Source organism: Stigmatopora nigra, chromosome 16 (assembly GCF_051989575.1).
Source record: "Stigmatopora nigra isolate UIUO_SnigA chromosome 16, RoL_Snig_1.1, whole genome shotgun sequence".
Lineage (NCBI taxonomy): Eukaryota > Metazoa > Chordata > Actinopteri > Syngnathiformes > Syngnathidae > Stigmatopora > Stigmatopora nigra.
The window spans coordinates 2,281,571-2,295,990 of NC_135523.1; the positions used below are offsets into that span (position 1 = coordinate 2,281,571).

General features: G+C 45.7%; 3 protein-coding genes and 3 non-coding genes across 6 annotated transcripts; 2 read left to right on the forward strand and 4 right to left on the reverse strand.

Annotated features, from left to right (window-relative positions):
- Positions 1-538: 538 nt before the first annotated feature.
- chpf2 (chondroitin polymerizing factor 2) lies at positions 539-5,134 on the reverse strand. The gene is made up of 4 exons (XM_077736046.1): positions 4,235-5,134; positions 3,195-3,759; positions 2,938-3,120; positions 539-2,280 (listed from the first exon to the last, which is right to left on the reverse strand). Exons 1-4 carry the CDS (start codon positions 4,519-4,521, stop codon positions 1,024-1,026), a joined length of 2,292 nt encoding a protein of 763 aa, XP_077592172.1. The 5' UTR covers positions 4,522-5,134; the 3' UTR covers positions 539-1,023.
- On the forward strand, positions 2,407-2,478 carry trnaq-uug (transfer RNA glutamine (anticodon UUG)). Its single transcript has one exon. It is a non-coding gene; the product is annotated as a tRNA-Gln (tRNA).
- trnaq-uug (transfer RNA glutamine (anticodon UUG)) lies at positions 2,579-2,650 on the reverse strand. Its single transcript has one exon. It is a non-coding gene; the product is annotated as a tRNA-Gln (tRNA).
- Positions 2,794-2,865, reverse strand: trnaq-cug (transfer RNA glutamine (anticodon CUG)). Its single transcript has one exon. It is a non-coding gene; the product is annotated as a tRNA-Gln (tRNA).
- Positions 5,135-5,703: 569 nt separating the features above from the next.
- abcf2b (ATP-binding cassette, sub-family F (GCN20), member 2b) lies at positions 5,704-9,477 on the forward strand. The gene is made up of 16 exons (XM_077736497.1): positions 5,704-5,824; positions 6,402-6,570; positions 6,644-6,856; positions 6,917-7,099; positions 7,168-7,339; positions 7,406-7,501; positions 7,576-7,678; positions 7,740-7,835; positions 7,900-8,019; positions 8,086-8,175; positions 8,239-8,349; positions 8,431-8,493; positions 8,572-8,700; positions 8,761-8,964; positions 9,085-9,205; positions 9,273-9,477. The coding sequence occupies exons 1-15, from the start codon at positions 5,729-5,731 to the stop codon at positions 9,202-9,204; spliced, it is 1,965 nt and encodes a 654-aa protein (XP_077592623.1). The 5' UTR covers positions 5,704-5,728; the 3' UTR covers position 9,205; positions 9,273-9,477.
- LOC144209928 (uncharacterized) lies at positions 9,455-14,340 on the reverse strand. The gene is made up of 16 exons (XM_077736496.1): positions 14,120-14,340; positions 13,514-13,620; positions 13,325-13,440; positions 13,085-13,239; positions 12,730-12,903; positions 12,271-12,664; positions 12,077-12,202; positions 11,617-11,922; positions 11,313-11,555; positions 11,024-11,122; positions 10,755-10,948; positions 10,516-10,690; positions 10,296-10,452; positions 10,084-10,237; positions 9,806-9,917; positions 9,455-9,735 (listed from the first exon to the last, which is right to left on the reverse strand). Exons 1-16 carry the CDS (start codon positions 14,138-14,140, stop codon positions 9,572-9,574), a joined length of 2,697 nt encoding a protein of 898 aa, XP_077592622.1. The 5' UTR covers positions 14,141-14,340; the 3' UTR covers positions 9,455-9,571.
- Positions 14,341-14,420: the final 80 nt, after the last annotated feature.

A 14,420-nucleotide genomic window follows, 5' to 3' on the forward strand; every position in this document is an offset into this window, starting at 1 on the left:
AACACTAAAAAAACGATGACTTGATATTAAAAATACAAAATTAAAAAAAAAGAGGAGAAAAAGGGACAATAGCTGTGACCCTGTGTGACGGACTGGATGTAAATAAAGAAGCGCTTGCCAAAGTTTGTAAATGCCACAAATGTGTTGCTCATCTTCTTTGTCCGTTCTTATTATTTTTTTATTGTTTATTTGTAATTATTGGGTATGTTTAATTGATAAATACCTTTCCTGAAAGGATGTTTGTGGCGTCCTCAATATTAAAACGGCTGTATTTAATTGATAGGCGGAAGTGACGTAGCGGAAACAAGTTGCTGTCATGGTAACGCACACAAGCTAGCATTGATGGACGACTTTCCACATGGCTAATGTTACATGTTCCGACCCTAAGGAAACACGCTGCCTCAATAAAAGCCCCCTTTCACAAACCTTGTAGTGAAGTGAACCTTTCACGTTTGTTTTTCCGAAGCTGACGCCATGTCGAAGGCTGGAGTGAGAAGAATTTGCGTTGCAAATAAGAAAGTCAAGACTCCCCCACGTGTACAATAATGACATTTATTGACCCAACAGTTGGACATTAAAACACGTAGCACCAATATAACACTGAACATAAAACTTTTACCGACTCTTTGAATTGTATTTCTTTTTTAAAAAGAAAAGTCAAGTTTGAAAACTAAAGCACGTTTAGCCAAATTGTTAAAAACTACCGCGTAATGACGCCATCTTTGGACAGACTCCCCAATTGACCCTATTCAAACTATGAGTCAAACTTTGGCCAATAATATATAAATATGACAATAATCCCTAAACAAACACGATGCTACATTTTTCTGACTGGTTTAACGAAGATAAACGTGTTGTAATAACAAAAGAAACTAAAAGAATACTTTCTATTAACGGTAACAAAGGCAGTCAACGGTTTGTTTCCGGAATAACTTTACAACTTGAGGACTAGAACGACTAGCGTTATCTGGCCGCCACTTTCAATTCAAGTCACATAAATATGAGCGCTAATATTCCCACGCGCTACATGGCGTTAGCTTGCTCCTGCTCAAATAGCGCCAAGGCCAAGTGCGATCTAGACCCGAGTCCCTCCAAGTTGCTTAGCACGCAACGGTGGTAAATGTCCTCGCTAAAGCGCGGGTTACACTGGCGTAGGGCGTACTTCTGGACCAGCGCCGGCTCCACGGCGCGGAAAACGTGCAGTCCCGAGTAGCGTACAAAGACATCGTACACGTCCATGCTCTCCAGCAGCTCCTCGTTGTCCAGCGCGTCAGCCGCCATTTTGGTGCGAGTGCTCATGTAGTCGGTGTTATAGAAGCAAGCTTCATCGAAAACACGACGATCAAAATGGCCGTCCCGTAGGGAGTCGGCGTTGGTGGAGGCGGATGGCTGCTGAACCAACGCTGGGCTAAACTCCTGGAAGTGGACGGGGAAGAAAACCTGCCAGCTGCTAATGGCGTTCATCCGACAACGGTTGAGAAAGTCGCCGTTGACTTCGGTCCACACGCTAGTCAGGAAAAAAAGCGTATCTAGCGGGTGTTTCTTGGAGATAACGTCCATGAGCTTGACTTGTGACGGCACTTCCGTCTTGACTGAGATCCACGGGATCTTCACGTCTGGGTATCGCTTCTCGGCCTCGCCCACGGCCGCCTTGGCGCCGGCGAAAACGTCCTCTCGGCTGACACGCTGGGCCTCAAAAGGGTCGTAGACGAAGAGGACAGTCAGTAGAGCGTTGTCATGTGTGTCTAGCACGTTGGCGGCGTACGTGTCGAGGAACGCCGCCACGTGTTCGCGTTCTTGCGCCGTGACGGGTAAGATCAGCTGTACTCGGGTAGCTTCGGTTACGTAGGGCATGGGGATGATCTCCACGGCGCTAAGTGGACGTAGCAGGTAGACCCGTTTGGCGATGACCTGGCTATGGCCCTTCTGGGTGTAAGCGTCCACGGCCAGGTCCAGGATGTACTCCATACCACGGGTGGGGTCGAAGCGACGGTAGCCGTTGAGGAGGCGGCGTTTGAGGAAGCGAAGGCGTGGTTGGTAGCGGGCGTTGAGACGTTCCAGGGCTAGCTCGAGGACGTCGGATACGTCCAGGCGGTCGGCGCCACGTAGCTCGCATTTTGGAGAGCCGTCCACGCAGGAGTGGATGTGTTCTTCTGTGAAGTAGTCCCAGTTGAGGACCTCGAAACGGGTGCGTGGTTTGAAGGGGGAGTGGATGCCCACCGGCCATGTCAAGGCCGCCGGGCCTTCTGGGGTGGATGAGCTTATGTTGCTGATCTGCATCTGTGGGAGCATAAATGGGGTGGATTGAGTGTCTTATTTTTTTTATTTAGTTTTTTTTTTTTTGTGTAGGGAGGTAATGGCTTTATTTTTGACGGATTAAAGATGGTGACAATAAATGTGTATTGTGGTTCCATGGTGTAAAGGTTAACACTCTGGACTTTGAATCCAGTGATCCGAGTTCAAATCTCGGTGGAACCTTATCTTCATTGTACTTTAAGAGAAAAATAACATTCTTTTAAATTTAAATCATCGTGCTAAAATCACGTTAATTTATTTATTTTTTGTTGAAAAAAGTTGAAGGTTCCACCGAGATTTGAACTCGGATCACTGGATTCAAAGTCCAGAGTGCTAACCATTACACCATGGAACCACATACACTACTCACTATGGTGATATGGTATCAATTAAGTTACTGTGACCCATGTGCAGTATTTAAGTGTGTATGATTTACATTCCTGTAATCTGTAGGGAGGTAGTAAAATGTTTTTATGTGTTAAACATTTGAAATAGAGCAGGTTCCACTGAGACTTGAACTCAGATCACTGGATTCAGAGTCCAGAGTGCTAACCATTACACCATAGAACCCTACCTATCCATCAATGGACCATCTACCCCTAAAAAGTGTTCCTTAAATAGTTACCACCACTCCAATCTTACCTGTATCTGCTCTATATGCAAATATGTCCAATCCAGTTCCAGCTGGCTGAAGCGCCTATGCAAACGATACATAAGGTTTGGCTCTGACACGGGATGGACGGTGAAGGCCTTCTGAAAGTCCACACTGTCTTCCCGCTCCGGGTCGGCGTTCTTGCCTTGCTCAAAATAGCGGTACCTCATCTCCTATTGGGACACATTTCAAAAACATTTTAAACGTCCACTCGCCCTTCGTCCAATGGACGCTGGCGGTCTGTCACCTGGTGGACCTCCACGCAACTCAGTCCCAGATAATCGATGATGCAACGTCCCAGCCACTCATCCGGCCGGACGCTGAGAATATCGTTACGACAGGCGTCCAGGTGAGGTTGGAGACGCGCCAACAGGCTACGTGATAATAAGTAGCCATAGCCGCCATGGCAGTAGCGTGCCTTCTCCTCACCGCCGATGAACTCCTCGGCACGACCCATGTAGACGTCCCCCCCGGCGCTGAGGTGCTCGGCCAATCGGATGAGACGACGCGCTTGCATGTAAGTGTCGTCCTGCGCCAACAGGAACCAGTCGTAGTCGGCGCCGTGCTCACGGTGCAGGTGGCGCACCGTTTCGTACATCAGCCAAACGGGGCGGTCGTCCCCGTGTGCCACCACCGTCATGCCGTGAGGGACTTTAGGGCTGCGAAGGCCCGTGAAGAAGAAGGTACGCGGGAAGTGGTGGGCCACTGTGCGGTTCACCGCTACCGCTAATGTGTTGAGGGTGGCGCGGGAGGTCAGGATGCCCACTAGGAGGCGATCGCGGATGCCCAGTTCGGTGTGGATGTAGCGGGTTCTGGTTGGGGGAATTAAATATTGTTTGTTATGGTGTTAGTTAGCGGTGGTGCCAAGTATTAAGTTTAGCATTGGATGTTGTATGTAGCTTTTTGGCATTTTGTTGTATTATTTTTGCTAGTTTTTGGATAGAGATTGGGGGACGCCATTTTTAATCAATTAAGTTCACCATCATGCATTGTTTTCTTATGTATTTTAGCATTGGATTTTATTGCAGTTCCATATCCAAATACAAAAACATACACAAAAACAATTATGTTTAGGTATAAATGCCAAATTTCAAAACTTTAGTCGACCTGATCCTGTGGACCGGTGGGCCATATCCCGGCCTCGCTCCTTATATTTAACACCAGTGATCTTACCAAGGTGTCAAAATTCCTGCTTGGCATCACCTCAACTTCTTTAATACCACCTCATCCGTGACATCACGTGATGCCAACACCCACCTGCCAGTGTCAAAAAGGACATGAACTCACCTCAGTACTTTCTTGTGCTGCTGATTGGGGTCCTTGTTATAAGGTAAGATACGAGGCTGGAAGTCATCGTGTCCACCCTCTCCTCTTCCACCATCCCCGGCGTCCCTCTCCACATCCCCCCGACCCAGGTAGAGCTTCCCACCTTTGGCTATCCTGTCCCCGCAGGCATCATCCGAGTCCAAGCGAGTCCAAGACACCATCAACAGACTCAGGCTGCATCCCAGGGACAGCCCGAGGATCAGCGGTAAAGCGGGTCGGAAGAGGGCCAGGAACGATGAAATCCGCATGGCTATGTCCTCCCCCCGACACAAAAATGACCGCCCACCCAAAAATTGCAACTACCGCACGTACATTTAAACGAAACGACGTACAATGGAGCCAGTGTTAAAGAACACACGTTCTTTTTTTATCAATTCAAGCTTCTACGCGTTTCGATCTGATCGATTTCACCTATAATAAGATCCTATATACGAGTCGTTAAAATCGTTATTAACTAGTCATATCTTAACTTACTTTAACATCATGTTTGCCCGAAAAGATCAACACCACATTTAATATTAACACGTCGCTCATTTTTTTCCATAAGATCAGAAGAAATATGAAAAATCCGTATAAAATAGCTTTTCAATAGAATAAACTAATATATATGTCCAGGAGATAGGCTAGCGTGCTAGTAGCATCACTAATGATTCAAAGTATGTCCTGCCTTTTAACGGATCTTCCTCAGAATTAAAAATATTTCATCCATGACATCCTTAAACGAAGTCGATGCTCGCTTTTTTTTTTTTAATTTCTTGTTGCCACGCTCAAGATTTGCATCCACTTCCTCCGGGTGCCCCTCCTCATTTCTCACCGAGCGTCGTGGCTCTTTTGCCGGCTATGCCAGTCTCCGAGTGTCGCTGTTTAGAAGACTGAAATACATAAACATGTAATACATACATAATTTATAAACATCACAATGGTATAAAATAAGCACAAGTCAGGGTAATTTGCTGTATTATTTTCTTTAATCTATTCATTATGTATTATTTTTTTAACTGCAGTCCTGTGATAAAGGGGGCGGAAACATTTTTCTTCTTGTATTGGTTTAAGCGGTTGACAAACAACGTTTTGGCTCAGTACCGCCACCTTTGGAATATTCCATGACTCCAGTCGTACCACGAAATATATATATTTTAAAAATAAATATAAATAATAATACATAACTGATATATACATGTAAAACAGCATTAAATACAATTGAAAGTGATGGACAATTCTAATTGCGTTAATGTTCAACCATGGATACATTTATTAGCTGCCATTGACAGCGAAAAACGTCCAATTAATTGCATAAGGGGAACCTTACTTCATCTGAAACATTTTATTAGTATCCAAACATTTAATTATTCTTCTAATATATCTATTTAAAAGCCTGAAAGTATGATAACGATTTATATAACTGAGAAATGCCGGGGCGGGGGCATTTTCCTTTCTCCGCCCTTTTGACCGTATATGGGATGTCTGGCGGTCCGGCTAGCGACGTCATCCACCCGGCAAAGTGGACACGCGAAGCCGCTGTGTTCCCTAAACCGCTATACTTCGAATAAGGTAGGAATTCCCACCCGGCAGCTATTAAACAACAACACCTCGGATTATCTACGCAAAATTGCGTCTTTTAAGGACACATCGGATATAGTTTCATTGAGAAAAATGGCCGATTTCGTCACGTTTTGAGCCGGTTCGCCGGGGCCTTGCGTCACGCTGTTTCAGGGCCTATCATGGTACTTAGCTTTAGCTTCGCCACAGATAGTTACATTTAGTCCCTGCGATGACCGATTTCCTTTCGGTTACAATATAATAACACAGTCTTTGGTGTTGCCATGACTAAAACCCGCTCGAAATAAACGTGATTATGACGTAAGTTAGCCGCGTAATGCTATGCTAATCAGCTACGATGGATGGGTTAGCATTGTGGGAACAACGTGCGCGCCGGTACCATATGCGATAGATGCTATTAATCTTTTCCAAAACTCAAATGGATGTATAAAACACCCTAGTTTACCCACAAAACATAAACGCGTTTTTATTTTGTCTGATTGGGTTGAACGAGTGAAGGAATGTTCAACCAGAGTGTTTCCCTAACAACAATGTCTTTCTGACCTAATATCTTGTTTTGTTGGCGCAGTTGGTACCAACAGCACAGACAACCATGCCTTCCGATTTAGCCAAAAAGAAGGCGGCGAAGAAGAAGGAAGCCGCCAAGGCCCGCCAGAGGACCAAGAAACCCGAAGACATGAATGGCGAAGGCGATGGCGAGCAAGCCGAGAGCCAACCCAACGAAGCAATCAGTAACGGTAAATAATCAAAGAGAAAATTCTTTTAAAACAACCTAACGGCATTAAAAACTAAAGTCATCTTTCCGTCTAGGTGTGAACAGTTTAACGAAGGAACTGGATGAGTTCGAGCTCGCTAAAACGGAAGCGCGCGCTGTCACGGGGGTGCTGGCGTCGCACCCCAACAGTACCGATGTTCACATTAGCAGCCTGTCGCTAACTTTCCACGGTCAGGAGCTTTTGGTCGATACTAGCCTGGAGCTAAATTCGGGTCGGCGTTATGGCCTCATCGGTCTCAACGGAACAGGTATGTCATTTCATTAGAAAAATGTTGGAACATCCACATTTACTCACTTTTGCCTCGCAGGGAAATCCATGCTTCTGTCGGCCATTGGACACCGCGAGATCCCCATTCCCGAGCACATCGACATCTACCACTTAACCCGGGAGATGGCGCCCAGCGAGAAAACGGCGCTCCATTGCGTCATGGAAGTGGATGAGCAGAGGATTATGCTGGAAAAGGAAGCCGAGCGACTGGCGCATGAAGACTGTAAGACAAAAAAAATGACATTTAGTATGACATACAAAATGCAATATTTTATCAAATTATTTTTTTAGCTGAGTGCGAGAAGCTCATGGAGCTCTATGAACGTCTAGAGGAGCTCGACGCCGACAAAGCGGAGGTCCGAGCCTCCCGCATCCTCCACGGTTTGGGTTTCAGTGCCGCTATGCAGCAGAAGCAGCTCAAAGACTTCAGCGGAGGATGGAGAATGCGTGTAGCGCTTGCTAGGTATACCAAGGAATGCCACAAGAGGGCGTTAAAACATTCGACTAATCTTTTTCGTATACATTTCAGAGCGCTTTTCATCAAACCTTTCATGTTACTGCTGGATGAGCCAACCAATCACTTGGACTTGGACGCCTGCGTGTGGTTGGAGGAAGAGCTTAGATCGTAAGGAGCATATCTGCCTTTTTTTTGTTTTCTTTCCTGCAGTTGACTGACATTTTTTGGTTTATTTTTGTCAGCTTTAAACGTATCCTGGTGCTGATCTCGCACTCGCAAGACTTCCTCAATGGCGTGTGTACGAATATCACCCACCTGCATCAGAAGAAACTCAAATACTACACGGTGAGATCCGCTCAGAGGCTCCCATCAGAACTATAGCTGATTTGCCTCCGGTGGACTTTAGGGGAACTACGACCAGTACGTGAAGACCAGAGAAGAGCTGGAAGAGAACCAGATGAAGCGCTTCAACTGGGAACAGGACCAGATTACACACATGAAGGTACTCAAAGACACTTAGGTGATATTTGTGGAATGTACTCTAATAATTTTACGTCTTTTTTTAGAACTACATCGCTCGATTTGGTCACGGTTCCGCAAAACTGGCCCGACAAGCTCAAAGCAAAGAGAAGACGTTGCAGAAAATGGTGGCCTCAGGCCTGACTGAAAAAGTTGTCAATGACAAGGTAAGACAAAGACATAAAAAAACAAATATAGGTTTTAATTAAGTTGTTTTTGTGCTTTTTTTGCAGACACTGTCATTTTATTTTCCTCCCTGTGGGAAGATCCCTCCTCCTGTTATCATGGTTCAGAATGTGAGCTTCAAATATGGTGACGACATGGTGAGTCTTTTGTAGTTTTTCTTTCATTTATCCCTTTTTACGTTAAACCTTTTTCTTTGACAGCCGCACATTTACAAAGACTTAGAGTTTGGTATCGACTTGGACACCCGGGTGGCTTTGGTGGGGCCCAACGGTGCTGGGAAGTCCACCCTGCTCAAGTTGCTCATGGGAGAGGTAAACGCCACCACGTCAAATTAAAGTTTAATGTCCAGTCAATAGCAACTAAAATAAATGATTTTATTTTTATTATTTTAGCTCCTACCCACAGACGGCATGATCCGCAAACATTCTCACGTCAAGATTGGCAGATATCACCAGGTAGGAATCAATTAATTAAAAAAGACGTTTAAAATGGGTTGAATTTAGTAGTGAAAGTGTGTTTTTTTGTGTGTGTAGCACCTGACAGAGCAGCTGGAACTGGATTTATCGCCCCTGGAGTACATGATGAAGTGTTTCCCCGCCATCAAAGAGAAGGAAGAGATGAGGAAGATCATCGGCCGCTATGGACTCACAGGGAAGCAGCAGGTAGGAAGGAAGATGGGGAGGGAAGATCAGGAATGGTGCTGATGATGGTGTCTTTTCCAGGTGAGCCCCATCCGCAACCTGTCAGATGGGCAGAAATGCCGCGTTTGCTTCGCCTGGCTGGCCTGGCAGAACCCGCACATGCTTTTCCTGGATGAACCCACCAATCACTTGGATATCGAGACCATTGACGCATTGGCCGAGGCTATCAATGAGTTTGATGGCGGCATGATGCTCGTTAGCCACGACTTTAGGCTCATCCAGCAGGTGGGCCAGCCTGCAATTCGTTTTCTCATTGATCATTTTAACATTTACAGTCTAAGACCAACGAACATTGGGTGGGCAGCCATTTTGTGCCTTTTCTCATATATTCTTTTGTTTTGGCAGGTTGCCCAAGAAATCTGGGTATGCGAGAAGCAAACCATCACCAAGTGGAAACGCGACATTTTGGCCTACAAGGAGCACTTGAAGTCCAAGATTGAAAAGCAGCAAGCGCATGACATTTAAGGCGAGTTGATATCTTACCTTGCTTCCCGCGGTGCAAGCTAATGCCTTTTTTGTATCTTTCCCCGCAGGTCGCTCTTCGATTGGCCGATTCTGTGGTGCCGTCTTGGTCCGTTTTACGTTCTCGCCGCCACCAAAAAGTTCAGTTAGTCCATTTCTGCAGCAGCTTTTACTTCATTTAAAAGTTGACTCTTTTGTTTTAGGGTAAGATCAGAAATTCTTATTTAACAATGTAATGCAATAAAGGCCCATCTAAATAAACCATTTGTGGATTTATTAGTATTCTTTCTTTAATTCAACAAAGGCTTTGGACAATAAAATCTAGATTGTCATTTACATCTACATACTAATAAATGTTCTAAAATAACTACTACTCCTCATCGGATACTTCGTCGAGGGGTATAGTGCGCACGTTGCTAGCGCGGATGCTGCTAATGCATGTGGATGCTAACAGGGAGGCCACACCCATCAGGGTCACTCCTGTATTGTCTAAGTTCACCTGTGTCAGATGCATCCGTGGAAAAAACTTTACACCTGGTGGGGGGAGAAAACATTTTGAATATATATGCTAAATGACTACAAGTAGCAGTGTGTTCCTACTTACCGTTATCTGTGATTCTAGTGCGGCTGAGGTTTAATTTCAGCAGTTGTGGGCAATGGATGAGACCTCGTCTTGCAACATTGTCGCCTACCTGAGTGCTAGCTAAGCCCAAGACCTGCAAAAATATAAATGATTCATTTTGAATACAAATGTAATACTAATTTTATATTTTTTGAATTTTTGGCAATATTCACCAAAACTAAATACTTGAAATACTTCATATTTATAATCTTTTTTTTTCTAACTAACTTTCTGAAAGCCAAAAAAACCTTTTTTGGCACCTGTAGTTGTGGCAGACAGGTGATCAGCGCCGCCACGCCTCTGCTGCCCACCGCCGTCCGGTCCAAGCACAACTCCTGCAGCTCCACCAGGGGGCGCAGGGAAGGTAGCCCAGCATCTGTCACCTGGGTGTTGCTTAGCGACAGCTTCCTCAACCTGTGAAAGACATATCAAGTTAGAAATGATCTGGATAGGATATTTTATCAAGACCTACCTGGTCATAACGCAAAGGTGCTGAACTCCTTGATCCGTGACTTGCGTATAATCCGTCAAGTCCAATTCCACCAACATGCGCAGTCGCGAGAGGAAGGCCAAGCCGGCATCTTTCACCGAGTGGCGCCCCGGTAGCGTTAGGTGAGTCAAAGGTAGGCCTGTGGGAATCAAAATTCAGTGGCTGGATCCTCAATTTTGACATATGGTCATTTGGTGCCGACCTGATATGATCTGGAGGACATGGTCGCCATCCGACACGAGCACCCCCGCCAGGCTGAGGGACGACAGTGAGGGATGGGCACCCAGCCGAGCCAAGGAGTCTTCCGTCGCCGCCGTGCCATCCAGGTTGAGAGTCTGGAGGCTAGTTAGTGACAAAAGCGCTGATACGTCCGATACCTGATGAAGGTAAATAAGAAATGACCCCAGAGTAATGTTAATTACAAAATGGCGTCATCCTCACCTTAGTTTGCTTAATGCTTAGCATGCGCAACTGTGGCGCGCACGCGGGCAGCGCCGCTAGCGTCGCCTCGCCGACCGTCGTCTGGTTGAGGCTGAGCTGCGTGAGGGAAGGCGGAGCCGAGCGTAGGTACTGTGCCACCCCCGCGTCCGTCACTTTGGTTTGGTCCAGTGACAGAAAGCAGAGACTTTTCAGACCTTTAAAAAATGGAGGACATAGTGGTAAGAAGGTTGATAAATCTTCTTTGAATGTATGACCAAATTGTTTTTAACCTGTTATGTATTGGAGACATGAGTCGGTGAGTTTGCAGCAAGAGGACAAATTGAGGTACTGCAGTTTGACTAGGCTGGAGAGAATGGACAGGCCGGAATCTGGGTAGAAAAACATTTTAGTTAGTTAAAACAGTCAAAAATGACAAAAAAACTCCATTTCAAAAAGTATATATAAGCCACACTAGACTACAATGTATTATGCAATATTTACACTCAAAAACATGCCTCCATATTGAAGTGGGAGAAAAAAAATAGTAGTTTGGAATCTAGAAATGATGTTATTTGGTACCGGTTATGAGTGGCGAGTTGATGAGGCTCAGGTGTTTGAGAGCGGTGAAGGCGCGCAGCTGGCGCAGGAGTTCGTTAGTGGAATACGGGTAGCAGTTGAGGACCAGTTTTTGGAGCGGGCAGCCAAAGAAGAGCTCCAAATTACGTGGGCGGAGTAGCCGCTTCTCCGCCATGTGGGCTAGAAGCAGTTCGGCTAGCTCGGGGGTCAGGCCCGCTAGGCTGCTGCTGTATTGCATGCTGGGAGCTAAAACAGACCCACAGTTAATAAACATCATGAAATATAGATTCAAAACGGAATAGCTTACCTGTCATGAGTTGTACGGTGGCGCGCGTAGCTAAAGCGCATAATGATGAGACGCTAGGGGTCTTGAAAGACCTCTTGGGAGGCAGTGGTTGCCCCCCACCGCCGTTTCCGGGGTCCTCTCGCCGCGCCGCCCGTTGTAGCCTCTCCACAGCGGCTTGTCCGGCGGCTGCCGCCCGTTCTTCGCCGTCCTCCGCCTCGGCCGCCGGCTCGTCTTCCCGGAGTCGGTTGCCTTGCTCCGGCCAGCGGTGCCTGGGTTCGAAAACGCCACGGTTGCGGTTCTCGGCCAAGAAAGGTAGTCGAGGCATACCTATCCAACAAATTTGGATTGACATTTAGTTGCCGTCCAATCGTGTTGTTATTTTTATTTGTATGTATGCAAATACATACCATATTTAATTATATAATTTAATTCAACATGCATTCATCTAAACTTCATGTCCACTTTAATGTAAAACAAGTACCATTAAGCAAATGTTGAGCTTCTCCGTCATCAGCTTCTCCTCCTTCTTCGTCATCCTCCTCTTCCTCTTCAAGTTGGACATCACAAGCTTCATCTGGATTTCCAGGAGCCAACTTTTGGCCACGCCCTGTGTAAAAATATTCCATTTAAAACATGACCACGTCAACAAAATTCTCGCCAAAATGAATGCCGTACCCCAAAAGTGGGAGGGTCCATGCAGAAGCCCGCCTCCGGGGATCCCGGCTAAACTAGCGGCTTCTTCCCAAACGTTCTCAGGTAACAAAGGGGGTATGACAATATCCGCTTGGGCGGGTGACTGGCGTTCCTGCCCGACGGGGGGCGGTCCTACCGCGTCTTGTGGCGTCTCAGGGGGCGTGGTCTGAATACAAAGTGCGGCGTTGGGCGTTAGCCCCAGGGAGCGCAATGAGCAGGCTAGCTCGGCCTCCCCGAATCGTTTCCGTGGAAACCCCTGGAGGAGAGAGAAGTTGGGGAGGGAGGGGTGGCGACCACTAATGTGCTCCACCACGCTGCGCAGCGGCGCGTCGGCCGGGAAGCGTTCGCGCATGGAATCGCCGGACGGTAGCCGGATCTGAAACGCAACACAGTTTCAATATTTTTGCTTCAAAGTGACTATGCTGGCTTTACTAATCTCACCATTAGGATACAGTTGTTGTCCACGTGAGTTTGAACTTTGCCCCCAAGAGTTTGACCTTGACTGGCAGTGGGCGGAGACCCGGAGGTGGATGCCTCGGCGCCTGATTGGCTGCTTTTTTTCTCCTGGATGCTTCTCCGGTCCTCGGCGATGCGTTTAAGGACCAACTCTCGCTCCTGGAATAAAAAAAATGATAAAATGATTAGCTAATAGAAAATAGAATTGCTTCCATTAAAAAATATCTATTAATGATATTTTGTTTGTCTAATTGTTTAGAATCATTCATGCTCGCGCTTCGAATGCTAATAATATCATGAGTATGAATAAAGCTTAAATATTGTTATAAAATAACCAAACCTGTTTCTTTTGTTGTCGCTCTGCCCTAGCCTCCTGGGCCACACGTTGCCTTTGCTGCTCCTCAAAATCACTTTTATCCTGTTTAATACGTGACTCTATGGGGGGCAACTCTCTGGAGGGGGGTGACGACTTCTGCATCATTGGTGAGTCGCTTGCTGTAACAACAAAATGAATCAATTTAAGATATTTCCCAAGAAAAAAACAAAAAATACATCTCAATGTGTGCCTCGAACGTCATACAATCAGCCGAAGATTGGGACTCTTTGGGCGCGTTGAAAGCCGAAAACGCTGTTTCTGCCGGGCCCGTTGACCGCTTGTTTAAGCTGTGATGTGGATGCTCATGACCTTGTAGTAGCCTGTTGGAAAAAAAATGAAAATTCTCGTCATACAATTGTTTAAAAAAGAGGACTCATTGGGAGACATACTGACCATTCAGCTGCATCCATGACAGAAAAATGACCAGCTTGAACAGCCGCCTGAACCTGCTCTGGCGTGAAACCCATTTCGCCAAGCGTATGGAATAGCTGCCCAATCGTCTGTAACAGTATAAAAAACAATATTATAGTTTAGCCAAAAGTTATTCTGTCCACAGACCAAGACCTCTGGTATTTTTTAAATTATATACATATAAAAAAACAATATACCATTGAATTGAACTGAAGTGAATGCGTTAAATGAAGCCTTTCATAATCAATACACATGTTTAATTAGCTTCAATGCAATTTATGCCTTGTCAATGACGTCATCCTACTTTTAACCTGCTTTTATGTACCTTAAACGTCACAACCATAAGTGACTCTCTTTTCATTTCAATGGCAGTTTTATTGACATATTACCCTAATAATTACATTTTACTCATTCAAAGTGAACTAAATGAAAGAATATGTGAATTTGTTTACTTTAGCTTCTCGCTTGGACTTCCTAAGATAGCTGTTAGCATAGCTATTTAGCCTCGGCAGTTAACTAGCGAACTAACATGCTCCGGCACGACATGGACATACTTTTAAAACCACCGTTGAGTATTTAAAAGCTTACCTGGGAGCCCGAGGAACTCATTCCACGTTAGGAACACGCAATTAAATAGAAAAAGTGGACTGAATCATCAACTTCGTTAAACTTCCGGTTTAGCTATTAAATCGCCGCAAACTGCTCAGTAGGCAACGGGAAAGCGAAAGTGCCCGCCCCCGTTTGATTGACAGCTGGACAACAACAACAAACTAGCTTGAGGATTCTTCGATTTAAACTAACTAGTCTTTCATCATCTCCAATAACGGCAACCGTTATTTTTATGTGCAAAATACCTGGTTTATTGCGTCATTGTGTGCATCAAAGCATG